A 14306-nucleotide genomic window follows, 5' to 3' on the forward strand; every position below is an offset into this window, starting at 1 on the left:
GCTGAATCTGATCATATTCATCTGTGTCACAATATAAAGCTTCTCAGTTTATAACCACATTCAAATGATCAATTGACCAGTTTTCTAACCCTAATACATGACAGTTAGGCTTTCCATTGAGCATTGCTTTTCTATGGTGTGATATCATTGGCTAATGTCTGCAGATGCCGCCTGGCAGATGGATCGGCAAGTGAGCGACCTTTGGCCCATGGCTTCCGATAGCCAGTCCCTGTGGAAACCAATCCCTTCTGGTTGGCAGCACCCCCTTTATTTTCTCAGCTAATGCTAACACACAGCAAACCTTTCTGTGCCATTCCCACTGCCCATTTAAGACCTTCTAGATGGATATTGTGTATCCAGCTCTTAAAAACACCCCTTTAAACCCTAGATCAGAAATCAGAGCTGCTCTTTATCTTTATCTTCATCTCAGTGTGGATAAACGCCAGAGAATGTTAAAATGTTGACCAAAATTTACCAGGTCTATTGCGATCATTATTGTAGATGTTATGAATTAGAAGCGTCAACGATGATAATAACTTAACATCCTAAAATAGCAAGTTTTAAAACATGGTCACATTTTTTAGTTTTGCGGGCGAAATACATTCATTACAACAGGAATTTCAACTGGCAGATTTTGCAGTAGTTTCAGGCTGGTCGTGAGAATTTACCACACCGACTGACAGAAAGCTGCTTTATCTGAAAGAGACTTCTGTGTGAGGTGTGTTTCATACATCTCTACTCTATCTACCATAGACAGAGGACCTTTTTGTCTGCAAATATCTGCCAAGCTAGCTAACCCAAAGTTTTATTTTTTAATATAGCTTTTTGATTTTCACACTGAAATAATTAACCCTGGGTAATTTTTTTTCTTTTTGATTGTTCTTGTTCTTGTTCTGTTGCTGGGTTTGTTGTTGTATTGTAATGTTTTACAATATTGTCTTTAGCACAGCAACTTGGTGTTAGCATTGAGTTCAAATTAATCTTTACAATTTAGGGGCAAAAATGTGCTAAACCAAGGTTAAAAGTGGCCTTAATCTAGGGTTAAAAGACGTTAATTCAGTGTTAAGCACAGTGTGGAAAGCCCGTATTTAAACTTACTACACGGCTCTCTGGAATATTTTGAATACTCTAAATTCCATTACATCAAAACAATGTTAAGAAATCCTTGCGAGTGCCCAAGGGTTGTGAATTAGGGAGGAATTTTTTAACAAAAAGTTCTCCTGTGCATGTTAACATGCATAGTCCACACAATTTTTGGTCAATCAGCTGTGCTGATTTCACATTTTGTATTTCTCCATGGTCTTCTGTCATAAAATAGTTTCACTCAAAACAATATTTCATGTCCATTTGTTTAGTAGCCATGTAATAAGTGCCTTAATGCACAGTCAGCCAGTCATTATCTGTTTTAAATGTTTCATACAGCTAACCAAGGGCTGCATCACTGCATTATGTGGACACTGATCCTCTTCACACTGCAGTCTTGCAATGCTTTCACACTTTTGTGTGTTCATTTCCTGTGCCCTTACATCAGTTCTGTTTTCCCTCATTAACCACAGTTCATTTGCTTTTATCACCATAACACACTCCTCCAAGTTGCAACTTCCAAAATGTGTTTTAGACATGTTTATGTACTGTGGTAGATTTTTTTGCAACAAAGACAGGCCTGAAACTACCTACATGTAATAAAAAATATCACATAATTATTTTTTTTTAACTCTAGATTAAATTATGATTGTCTACTGACAGTGTTTCTGTTGTTTAGTTTAATCTCTATTGTATAATTTTAACTAAGCAAAATCAAAATGTATCACGAAACCCTTTTTAGAATGAACTACAACACTATAATTCATGGGACAGAAACTTAAGAAGAATGTTTGATTAGACTATCTGGTCTATCTTTTCAGCTCCTAGCCTAATGTCCCTGCGCCCATCACACGGCGACCCCATGCTGGACCTGAGCTCACAGAGGTTGGTAGAAGAGCCCCATTCCATCCATGGTTAAACTCAATAAAACTAAAACCAAAACCATTTTTAGATAGATATTTCACTATATTTCAGATATTTCAATGTTTCACTTGGGAAAAACATTGTTTTATGGAAGTAAATGAGTTGTGGCTGCCCTTTCATGTTGACTTGAAGTTCAAAAATTGAAACTAACAGACTAAGGGAAAGCAAATGTATAGATTTTGATATCCTCTTCTCTCATTATCCTGTCATCAAGGGATCTGAACCGGTCCGAGTCGGATTCCTCCCTCTCGGTGTCTCAGTACGGAGACGCCCAGCGCCTCAACTCAGCTCCGCTCTACAGTAAGCTGTCCAGATCCAACGGTGGTTCCTCCACCGACAGCCCTCTGCTGCAGAAAAAGACCTTTGGCATGGAGAAGTGTGTCAGTCTCGGAGAAATCCACTCTCAGATCCCGGGGAGGAAGATCCTGGTGGACGAGGACAGCGGCTCCACAGGAGACGACGCTGAAGGCACCAGCACGGGCCGCAAGAAGCACACCTTAACCAAACTCTTCAAGAGGCCGAAGAAATAACAGCAGTATAGGGAAATGTCAAACATAAAGGAACTAAGACTAGCACAATTGTACTTCTTAAAACCTTAAGAGTTTTAGTAAGAACATTTATATCGTAATTGTGTCGGCCAACGGGAACAGAAACCGTCATTTGTTGGGAACAGGTATGAGATCACTGTACATTGTTATTACTTCATTTCTGGTGTGAGCGTTTCTCCTGTTTTTATTTGTAGTTCGCGTGAGCCGGAGTTTTCACTCTCAAAGCAAACACATGCAAAGGTTTTCAGCACATACAAATGATTTCGCCTGCTCTATGCTTTTGGTTTACATAGGATTTGCTTGGACTTCTTTCGTTTTCACACGCAGCCCATCACCGTGTTGCGCGTCCACATCCCCCTTGCTGAAAGCACACCACCGTATGACCCAGTTCTTGTATGCAGCAACTGTGGGTGTGTATTGACTGACGGATGTGAGGCTGAAAATATCTTGTAACTTGCTTTTGATTTCTCCTTCTGTTATTTTAAAATGTTTTAAACCTAAGATATAAAAAGGGAGGGTATTTGTGTTGTGCAAAAGTTGCGCGCTGACATAAACTGGGGAATCTCTTTTCTTGACCAAAACATGCAACTTTACATTTTAATATAAATGTTGTCACCATTACTGTAATTTCAGTTTCCACTTAAATAAAAGGCAACACAACTGTTTTCAACATTGATAATAGGTAAAAATGTTTCTTGAGCATATTAAAATGATTTCTGAAAAAAATTGTGTGAAGTGCTATCACAGGAATAAATAAATGTAATTATTAGATTTTATTTTACTGACCCCAAACTTTTGAAGGATAGTGTACTTTACAACTAAATCAGTTAATTATATATATTTTTCTTAAATTAACAGAAATTATGTTCCAGAAACCACAAGCAGAATTTAGATTTAATTTGAAATTTTCTTGACCAAAAAAAAAAAATATGTTAGATAGTTCTCAGGGCTTTAACTTCCTCAGCATTGCGTTTCTTTGTAAAACCCCTTTGCATCATGGAGCTGTTGAAAATCTGTACAGGAAGTAGCTATTCCATCACTTCACAAAATCGCCTGTGAAGTATACATCAATGCTGTAGACAGACCCAAATACCAGATACCATAAATACCAGAGCTTTTTTTTGCCAGTGCACTCTGTACACATTTCTCTGCTGTATTTAACATCTGCTGAAGGTTTGTTTGCATCAGCCGCTGTGGAGCAGAACATTAAATGGCTCGGCACACTCAGAGAAACCATCTGAATCAAGATAGCGTAGTGAGTTAGTGTCCACAACAAAGCCCCAAACAAAGGTAGGTTTGCCATTGTTATCATAGTGTTCTGAATAAACAAACCTGTTTCAGAGCCTCCTCGCTCATAAGGAAGTTTGCTTTATTCAAAGTTTGCACAGCCTTGATAGACGACTGAAATAAGCTGAATCTGCCCGTGGTAAACAAACCGCTTCAGCGGAGGACAACTCGTGAAACCATTTTGATTTTATTTGCTGGATTTGTGGCACTTTAAAAAGTTTATTATAGAAACATTCTAAAGAGACTTTACAATGCCTCTTGTACTACACTTTATTTTATTCATGTGAACTTTTACTATATCAAATCAGTTCTGTCTCGCTAAACAATGTCTCCTAAAGGTATTGACCTAATTTGATTTGACCTGGCTCTTGCAAATGAAAAACATATGTAACTAGGCCTGTTACCTTATAAAATAAACCTATACACTCTTTGATGAAAAGGCTAGATGAACAGCATGAAATGGAATCCTTCAAGAATTCAGCCAAAGAATCCAAATGTCTTTTGCACTTCTCTGTCTCTGGCTTTGGTCTAAGGCCCAGAACTATGTCAAATGAGCAATGAGCATAAATAAAAAAAATAATGATACAGTCATTTAATTTCTGTCCAGCTGGACTGGTGAGGAAGAGTGTACAATTCTCCAAACCAAAGTCCTCACCCGTACTTGTCTTTTTGAGATTCAGTACCACCTCCCAACATTCGGGGCAGTGTTACGCCTCGCTAATGGCCTCCCAGTTCATGGAGGTGAAGTCTGCTTCAGTCAGGTTAACCGTGAATGGTCCCTCTACTCTCTGGGGCTCCACGTGCTGATCCTGAGAGGTCGTGTTTGTGTTGTTAACACGCCAGGAGTTGAGGGGACGGATGGATTTCTGGAAGCGCTGAACACGAGAAACGTACGTCAGAATGAACATGTCACACACAAACCTGCAGCTACAATTGTAAAGAAGAAAAAATAACTCAGCCACACAATAGTTATTAGAAAATGATTCTAAAATTACATTAACAACACAATTAATATAACATTTTTACACACACACACACCTATCCATATATTTAAATCTATATATGTGCGTGTGTATATATATTTATATAAAAATAGTGTCAAAATTATTTTTTATGTTTTTGAAAGAAGTTGCTTATGCTGACAGTGAAGCCACGAATACGGTTAAATATTATTAGAATTGAAAGTTTTCTGTTTTAATATGTTTTAAAAAGGTCATTTATTGATGTGATGGCCAAGCTAAATTTTTATTTCATTACTCCAGTCTTTGGTGTCACATGATCCTGGAGATCATTCTAATATGCCGATTTGCTACTCAAAATTATTATCAATTTTTAAATCAGTTGTGTTGCTTAACACTTTTGTAGAAACTGTAATACATTATTTTCTGGAATTTTTGATGAGTAAAAGTCAACAGAACAACATTTATTTGAAAATTGAATTTTTTTTTTTACATTATAAATGTCTTTACTGTCACTTTTGATTAATCTTATGCATTCTTTCTGAATAAAAGTATTACTTTCTTTGAATCTTACCGACCTCGAATATATAAAGAAATATGGTAATTTTGAAGGGACTCACATCTCTAAGAGTGCCAGACTCTTTACTGACGGCCACTATGGCCCAGATGAGAATCTGAAGACAGCAGAAGGCACCCATACAGACGCCCAACGCTTTGCCCCAGGTTGGGTACACATAGGCCCCATAGCGCAAAGATGTTCGGTACATCTCGATGAAGATGTAGGCCAGGATGAACTGTACAGAGAAAACAATCTCTTACCATTCTGAATATATAGACGGAGGCCTCGGTCAATGGGACTATCACTGTTAGTGTGATTCTGTCTCAGCAACTGAATTATTCATCACGCTGGGCGCAGGACAGACTGCAGCAGAAATCAAGCTTCTGACTGTCCTGCAGTATGATTCTACACGAACCCTTATAGATTAATATGTCCATTTAACATTTACAATTATAGAACTGTTCGTCTTAAACAGAAACCACATAACATACATCACTACATATTAAAATTTGAGGGTGATTCCAATATACCAAACCAAAAACAGGACACTCACCGTCAGCAGCAAGGGGGTGAAAACCACCCAGCAGGCTTTGAAGTAAGATAGCAGTTTTGTGCACCACGGAGGACAGTGACAGATCATGTCCACAATGTCCTGACAGAACTGGTTCACCCCTGCAATTACATCAGCATATGCAAATATTATATATATATCACAGAGTGCAGTCACTTCACATTTACAGAACTGCAGCTAACATGGACATAACCGAGAAGTTGTTATTATTTAGCAGATGCTAAAGATGATACATTAATACAAGGACTGACATGCTGAAAACATGTCAGTGACTGACATGTACAGCAATAAACTCAGTTTGTTTTTTATGTGCCATTTAAGGCAGGTGTATCTGAAATAAATGAAACCTCAATTTGTTTTGCTAAAAATGTACTCACCCTCAGGCCATACTAGGTTTTTCTTCATAGGAAGCGATTTAGAGAATTTAGCATTACATCACTTGCTGACCAATTAATCCTCCGCAGTGAATGGGTGCCGTCAGAATGAGAGTCCAAACAGCTGATAAAACATCACAACGATCCACAAGTAATCCACACAACTCCAGTCTATCAATTAATCCTATTTTGATTCATTCTTGTGACATCTTGCGAAGAGAAAAGCTTTTTTTAAATGACAAATCCATCAAGGTGTTTTAAATTTAAACGGTTGCTTGCGGTCCATAACCCATAATAGCACTTCATCCAGTGAAAAGTCCCTGTTGTCTAACGTTTAGGTTATGTTTAGTCATTTAGCAGATGCTTTTATCTAAAGCGACTTACAAATGAGGACATTGGAAGCAATCAAAAACAACAAAAGATCAATGATATACATGTGCTATAACAAGTCTCAGTTAGCTTAAATACCGTATTTTCCGGACTATAAGTCGCACTTTTTTTTTTTATAGTTTGGCTGGTCCTTCGACTTATAGTCGGGTGCAACTTATTTATCAAAATTAATTTGACATGAACCAAGAGAAATGAACTAAGAGAGATGAACCAAGAGAAAACATTACCGTCTACAGCCGTGAGAGGGCGCTCTATGCTGCTCAGTGCTCCTGTAGTCTACACTGAAAACATAGAGCGCCCTCTCGCGGCTGGAGACGGTAATGTTTTCTCTTGGTTCTTGGTTCTAAATAAATGCGACTTATAGTCCAGTGCGACTTATACATGTTTTTTTCCTCAACATGATGTATTTTTGGACTGATGCGACTTATACTCAGGTGCGACTTATAGTCCGACAAATACGGCAGTTTTTTTTTTTTTTTAAGAATATAATTAGAATAGTGAGTGTTAAGGTTAGAGGGTCAAATAAAGATGGAAGAGATGTGTTTTAAGTCAATTCATGAAGATGGCTAAGGACTCAGCTGCTCAGATTGAGTTGGGGAGTTCATTCCACCAGGAGGGAACATTTAATTTAAAAGTCCATAAAAGTGACTTTGTGCTTCTTTGGCATGGCACAATCAAGTTCTGGATTAATTGTAAAGGTTTGATAGAACTGCCTGGAAGACCTGCCCAGAGGGCATTGCAATAGTCCAGCCTGGACAGAACAAGAGCTTGAACAAGGAGTTGTGTAGCATGTTCCGAAAGAAAGGGTTTGATCTTCTTGATGTTGAATAAAGCAAATCTGCAGGATCGGACAGTTTTAGCAATGTGGTCTGAGGAAGACAGCTGATCATCAATTGTTACTCCAAGGTTTCTGGCTGTTTTTGAAGGAAATATGGTTGATGCGCCTAACTTGATGGTAAAATTGTGATGAAAAGATGGAACCATAAGCAGTTCTGTCTTGGCAAGGTTGAGTTGAAGGTGGTGGTCCATCATCCAGGAAGAAATGTCTGTTAGACAAGCTGAGATGTGAATAGCTACAGTCGGATCATCAGGATGAAATGATAGGTAGAGTTAAGTGTCATCAGCATAGCAGTGGTATGAGAAGCCATGTTTCTGAATGACAGAACCTAATGATTCTTCTCACATCAAAATACACTCACAAATTTGTTTAAAACAGTGAAATAGGTCTGTGCATATTTCTCTCCTGATTCAGACAAGATGTTTTTTCCCCTTACAACAAGCTGTGTTTTTTTTTTTTTTACTTTACAAGATGTTAATTGATGGACTAGAGTCATGTGCATTACTTGTGGATTATTGTGATGTTTTTATCAGCTGTTTAGACTCTCATTCTGACGACACCCATTCTCTGCAGAGGATCCACTGCTGAGCAAGTTATGTAATGCTAAATTTCCACAAATCTGTTCCGATTAAAAAACAAACTCATCTACCTCTTGGGTTACAGAAAGTGAGTACATTTTTGCAAATTTCAATTTTAACCCTTCATTTAATGTTAATGCTGTGAAAATTTAATTTAGCAGAAATGTGTGTAGACTATGATAAAAGAGTGATCCATCTAAAATAAATAACTCCTCCGATAAAACTTAATATGTGTGTTGTGTCCTTCATCAGAAGCCCTACCAATATCAGCCCATCACCCAGAAGGAAATAAAAGTGAGTGTACCATAAAAGAATGAGATGCCAATACACATGAAGAGAGTAATGATGATGAGACCGAAGCTTGTGCTGAACGAGTCTATGAGCGTGAACCAGTATATCCCACCCTGTGATGGAAAAACACAAAATAAAATGAAAGTCTATGGCAACAGAAACATTGATATCAATAAAAGAATCACTAATGGACAATACGAACACGGACAAGATAATGATTTATGATTTTAAACATTACAGATACATTACTAAACTCTGGACACATGTATTTATAAAAATGTCAACTACTAAATCCTAAATCCTATTATCAGTCAGTTTGTTGCTCTTACATCAGTGATGAGCAGCAGGCCCATGAGGTAGAAGGCGAAACAGAGCAGCGCCAGGAACAGCGTCTTGTGCTTCAGATTGGATCTGAGATGAGGAAACTCATCCAGCACAGCTGTACAGATCCCCTCCATGTTACCAAACTGCAGGAGAAAGAGAGAGAGAGAACTTCACAATCACATTCGTTACATTCTTTCAGTATTTACATAGATACATACTATAATAACTATATATATATATATATATATATATATATAACTAATGTTTTGGCAATACATGGATAGAAACTGAAATCTGAGACACAGAGAAGCGAATAGGAATTTCAGGTGAAGACAGAGGAAGGAAAACCGCTGTGAGTTCATGCACTAAATGAGTGTTGTAGCTCAGTAATGAGCTGTGCAGTTGTACAGTATGTACATGGTTATTTCACACATCTCTTGACAAATCTGCTTCCTGAGCACTGATGTTTCTTTCAATCATGTTTCTAATCTGAAAACACTGAAACCTGATCACTTGGATTCATATTATACACAGTTCCCACACTCTTTGATTAATTAGGACTTTTCTTATAATCTTTCCAGTCATTCATTATTAATTTTGCTCACAATTTTTATAGACATAAATGGGCAGAAGATTTGTGTCAGATACCAGTCTTTTGAATTCAATTAAAATATTGTGTATTTAAATAATTATTCTTATGCATGCAAACTTATTCTGAAAGGATGCATTAAATTGATCGAAAGTGACAGTAAAGACATTTATAATGTTACAAAATACTTTGACTGACTATTGTAAGGACAAAAAATACTAAGAAAATTCCAGAAAAAATTCAGCCTCGCTATGACAGGATTCTTTTAAATATTTTTTTAAATACTTTAAATGCAGCCTTGGCCAGCATCTTACCAGTGTATCCACTCCCAGCATAAAAAGCATGAGAAAAAACAGAATGGACCAAAACACTGATCCAGGGAGAAGAGCAAGAGCTTCTGGGTAGGCAACAAATGCCAGACCAGGACCTAGCAAGAAAAATACAATCACAAACACTCTTAAAAATGACAAATGATGCACTGGTTTTGGAATTTCGAGGATATTAAAACATTTTAAGTGACTGTTAATCATAGTGCTAATGTGTTGAACTATTCAGGATGTCAGAAGAGAGGGAAGTAACATGACAGTGTAAACAGGAAGTACCCGAGTCTGCCACCTGACCCACAGGCACACCCTTCTTCCAAGCCATATGACCCAGGATAGAGAAAATGGCAAATCCTGCAAAAAAACTGGTACCGCAGTTCCCAATGGTGATGATTAGAGTATCCCTGCGAGATGAGAAATTATTTTGAGATTTAAAGTAATATTTCAGCTGATAAAAGCAAACAAAAACAAAGTGTTTTCCCACAGTAAAAAGCCTCACCTGATGACATTATTGTCAAATTTATTGTATGATGCCATTGACAAGAGTCCACCCACCCCAATGCCCAGAGAATAAAATATCTGAGATGCAGCATCATTCCAAACCTACAATGAGAATGAAATGCAATACAGAACTGAAGAGAATGGAAAACTGCAGCAATATTTTTTTTTAAATGGTGTTGTTTAGGAAATTGTACCTGTGCATTAGCCAAAAGGGCCCATTTTGGAGTGAGGTAGAAGGCGATACCATTTAAAGAGCCTTGAAGGGTGGCCCCTCTGATGATCAGGACCACCAGCACCAAATAGGGGAAGGTGGCAGTCACATACACCACCTGACATCAGAGAAAAGATGGGAAATTCATTTTTGTGTGTAGAACGTATTCTCATCTGCTCTGAAAGGGCTTCGTATGAAGTCCACACCAGGTTTAGTAAAGTTAATTAAAACTAAAACCATAAAAAAAACAATTCCATAACTTAAAAAGATGGTAAAATACATGTAAATAAAATAAAATATAAAAAATATACCTATTTTCTTTTAATTCTGTTAGCTAGTTTTCAAATTTGCAACGTTAATCGTTAGTAAGGTAGTTGTTAAAGGGGGGGTGAAATGCTATTTCATGCATACTGAGTTTTTTACACTGTTAAAGAGTTGGATTCCCATGCTAAACATGGACAAAGTTTCAAAAATTAAGTTGTACGTTTGAAGGAGTATTTTTGTTCCCAAAATACTACTACTGGTTTGTCACAAGTTTCTGAAAGTTTTTTTCGAGTATGGCTCTGTGTGACGTTAGATGGAGCGAATTTCCTTATATGGGTCCTAAGGCACTTTTGCTGGAAGAGCGCGCGCTCCCGTATAGCGAGGCTGAGCAGCACAGACATTTCACTGATCAGAGCCATTCAATGATCAGAGTGAGAGCGTCGCGAAAAGTCACAAAAGAAGTGTGTTTTTGGTTGCCAGGGCAAGACAACCATGTACAGATTACCAAAAAAAAAACGCATTAAGGGACCAGTGGATGGAGTTTATTTTTACAGAGCATCAACGGAGTTGTGCAAGTGTTTTTGTTTGTTCCCTGCATTTCGAAGATGCTTGTTTTACAAACAAGGCCTAGTTTGACGACGGACGTATCGTTTATTTCTTAAAGATGATGCAATCTCAACGAAAAAGGGTCACGATCGTGTGTTGGAACCGCAGGCGGTGAGTAAAACTGCTTAAAATATCTCTGCCTCCTTGTTAGTGCGTCCCCTCCCATGCCGGAGACCCGGGTTCGAGCCCCGCTCGGAGCGAGTCCTTGCTGCTGCTGCTCTCGTTTAGTTTCAGCCTCGGGATCTGATTCTGGATCATAAATAAACGGCTGAATCTGACTGTAGGCCATGGTTTGTTTTGGATGATGGTTTTTCCCTCACGGTAATGTCACAGCTTCCACATGCTCTCAACACAAAAGCCTACTGGCGCTCGTGATTCTTTAGCTCCGCACACACGTCACGCCTACAGCCGGTCGTGTTTTTCCGGGAAAAATCGGTACAGACTATCTTTCTCTTATGAATTTAATAAAACTAAAGACTTTTTGGTTGCACTTTATTTTACAATACGTGTACTAACATGTACTTATAGTGTACTTACAGTGTATTTATCTAAGAAAGTTCTGGTAATACAAGGTAACTACATGGGGTAGGGTTAGGTTTAGGGGTAGGTTCAGGGTTAGTACCTAGTTATTACATAGTTATTGTAATTACTGTAATAAGTACATAGTATGTACATGAGGAACAGGACTGTAAAATAAAGTGCTACCGACTTTTTGGAGTTATGAAGGATGCAGTACTACTCTATAGGTACTCAAGATTAACAGGATATTGAGTGAAAACGAGCAGTTCACCCCCCCTTTAAGTTTATGCATGGAGTAGGGTTAATGGATATAAACATACGGCCATACAGAATAATCCATTAATATCTGCTTTAATAAACAGCTAATGTGCTAGTAATACAGTATACATGCTAATAAGCAATGAGTTAATAGTGAGAATGGTCCCTAAACTAAAATTTAAATAAACATTCACAAACACTATATAAACATGGTTAAAATAAATTAATAAATAATACAATTACTCAAACTTAAAATTCTAAATAGAAGAAAATCTAAATATTGATAAAAACTGTAATAGTCTCTCAATAATACTAAAATGGCCTACTGGTCTACACCTATTTTCCTATCTGGAAAAAAGCCAGCTGGATGTGCTGTGGATCTGTGTAAGGCTTTCAGGTGTGTCTGGGTGGGGTTTCACCTTGCCAGAGCTGCGAATGCCTTTGAGCATGCAAAGGAAAATGACGACCCAGGCAGCCAGCAAGCACAGAGCTAGAGGCCAACGCACTGGACCGGGATCATGCAGCCCTTTACTGTACACTACACCCAGAACCTTTTCACTGAACACACACAAACACACAAAGATTCAAGAATTAGGTCATTAGCTTCATAACATGTTAACGGTCTCGGAGTGTTTCAGGTGTGGGTTTGTGGTACATTAGCATTAATCCGACCACATAATACTAGAATAGATTTTACAGGTCTGTATGTGTCAGTAGCAGCAGTACTTTGGACTTGAACGCATGTTTTCTGTACTTTATCACACCACTAAGGTATTTTTAGATACAAGGATGTGAACAAATGTGAAACATGAGCAAAACTAATTTGATAACAGCAGTTAATGAAGGTGGGCATGACAAACAACAAACAATATTTTAAAGCATTTAATTAACATACTGTATATTAATGAAAGATTTATTCTATGTTTTTAAAATAAGTATTTTATGTTCATCAAGTATGTATTGATTTGATTCAAAATACAGTAAAAACAGTAATATTCAGAAACGTATTATTTCCCGTCTTCAGTATCACATGATCCTTTAAAAATCATTCTAATATGCTGATTTGGTGCTCAATATTTTGTGTAAATCATGGTACATTTTTTCAGGATGTACTTCATGCATTTATTTAGTAAAGGAAGTAAAGGAATTATTTTGAATAAAGGTATTAATTTCTTTCAAAAAAAATCTTACTGACTAACCTTTACAGTAGTACAGATTGTGTCAACATAAACATATTTAACATTTAAAGTTACAAATTAACAAAATCACATTATGAATGAATTTGAATTCACAAACACACACAAACAATAGTATATTATATATATTATATACTTTTTTTTTTTTTTTTTTATTCATGATGCCATGGAAATTAATGTTACCAAATTTAACCTTATTGTGAAATGCAAAATTTCTGTGGAAAGCTTTGATTACGGCAATAATTCAATAATTTTGTTTATAACTTTTCCAGCAATTCAAGCATTTCTACAAACTACAACTGTTTTACTTAAACACAAAATGTAATCATTAAAATTAAATTAATCATAAATAATGTATTGGCGTTTATTTGAATTATTTTAAAATACATTTTTAGGGCCCGAGCACCGAGGTGCGAGGACCCTCTTGTATCTGCTTTGTTTTTTATTAGGGCTCAAGCCTGGAGGGCGAGAGCCCTATTGTTTTCCTTAGGATTATTTTTTTTTTTTTTTTTTTTTTTTTATTCTTCTAATTTTTTTCTAAGGTTTCGGGGGCTTTTGGGGTCCTTAACATGCTCAAAAACTCTTGAAAATTGGCACACACCTTGGAACCTGCGGCCATTAGGGCCGGGCAGAGTCTGATACACGGGCGTGGCACAGGGGCTCTACAGCGCCCCCTGTAGTACCGAGGGCCATATATCATGCATACTTGCACGTATACATATGAAACTTGGTACATATATATAACTCATCAAACCAAACAACTTTCACACTGCATGTCATAAGCTCCGCCCAACAGGAAGTTGGCTATTTAGGGTTTTATGAAAAACACATGCTCTGGAATTTGATATACTCCTCTGAGGAACTCCACCCGTTCACCACAAAACTCGGTGAACATGATCTCAAGACATTGGGGATGCTAAATTGCGAAGAGATTTTTGATATCTCGAACGGTTTGCCCGTGGCGAGGCGTTGAAATTATGGCGAGAAATGAGAAACAGGAAATGTATAATAACATCCACATACATTTGCTGAATTTGATCAAACTTAATTGGTTTGTTCGTTGTATGATACCGATCGTATATATGTGACTTTTAGGAGTCAAAGTTATAGCGC

General features: G+C 37.4%; 2 protein-coding genes across 3 annotated transcripts in view; one reads left to right on the forward strand and one right to left on the reverse strand.

The window, feature by feature from the left end:
- The window catches only part of stim1b (stromal interaction molecule 1b), a 32788-nt gene extending 29554 nt beyond the window's left edge, over nucleotides 1-3234 (forward strand). Inside the window, exons 12-14 of one of the 2 annotated variants that reach the window (XM_026234525.1) lie at nucleotides 165-251; nucleotides 1905-1968; nucleotides 2222-3234. In XM_026234525.1, the coding sequence (XP_026090310.1) occupies nucleotides 165-251; nucleotides 1905-1968; nucleotides 2222-2537 (467 nt within the window). In that variant the 3' untranslated portion in view covers nucleotides 2538-3234. The remainder of the gene's footprint in view (nucleotides 1-164; nucleotides 252-1904; nucleotides 1969-2221) is intronic. The other variant, XM_026234527.1, reaches the window with a different exon arrangement.
- Nucleotides 3235-3431: 197 nt separating this feature from the next.
- The window catches only part of LOC113064023 (sodium-dependent proline transporter-like), a 28197-nt gene continuing 17322 nt past the window's right edge, over nucleotides 3432-14306 (reverse strand). The window contains exons 6-15 of the mRNA XM_026234524.1: nucleotides 12417-12555; nucleotides 10334-10468; nucleotides 10138-10241; nucleotides 9918-10042; nucleotides 9630-9742; nucleotides 8732-8869; nucleotides 8416-8515; nucleotides 5914-6032; nucleotides 5422-5595; nucleotides 3432-4717 (exon numbers count right to left, since the gene is read on the reverse strand). Of these exons, the coding sequence (XP_026090309.1) occupies nucleotides 4550-4717; nucleotides 5422-5595; nucleotides 5914-6032; nucleotides 8416-8515; nucleotides 8732-8869; nucleotides 9630-9742; nucleotides 9918-10042; nucleotides 10138-10241; nucleotides 10334-10468; nucleotides 12417-12555 (1315 nt within the window). The 3' untranslated portion in view covers nucleotides 3432-4549. The remainder of the gene's footprint in view (nucleotides 4718-5421; nucleotides 5596-5913; nucleotides 6033-8415; nucleotides 8516-8731; nucleotides 8870-9629; nucleotides 9743-9917; nucleotides 10043-10137; nucleotides 10242-10333; nucleotides 10469-12416; nucleotides 12556-14306) is intronic.

The sequence above is a fragment of the Carassius auratus genome, chromosome 46 (genome assembly GCF_003368295.1).
Source record: "Carassius auratus strain Wakin chromosome 46, ASM336829v1, whole genome shotgun sequence".
NCBI classification, from domain to species: Eukaryota; Metazoa; Chordata; class Actinopteri; order Cypriniformes; family Cyprinidae; genus Carassius; species Carassius auratus.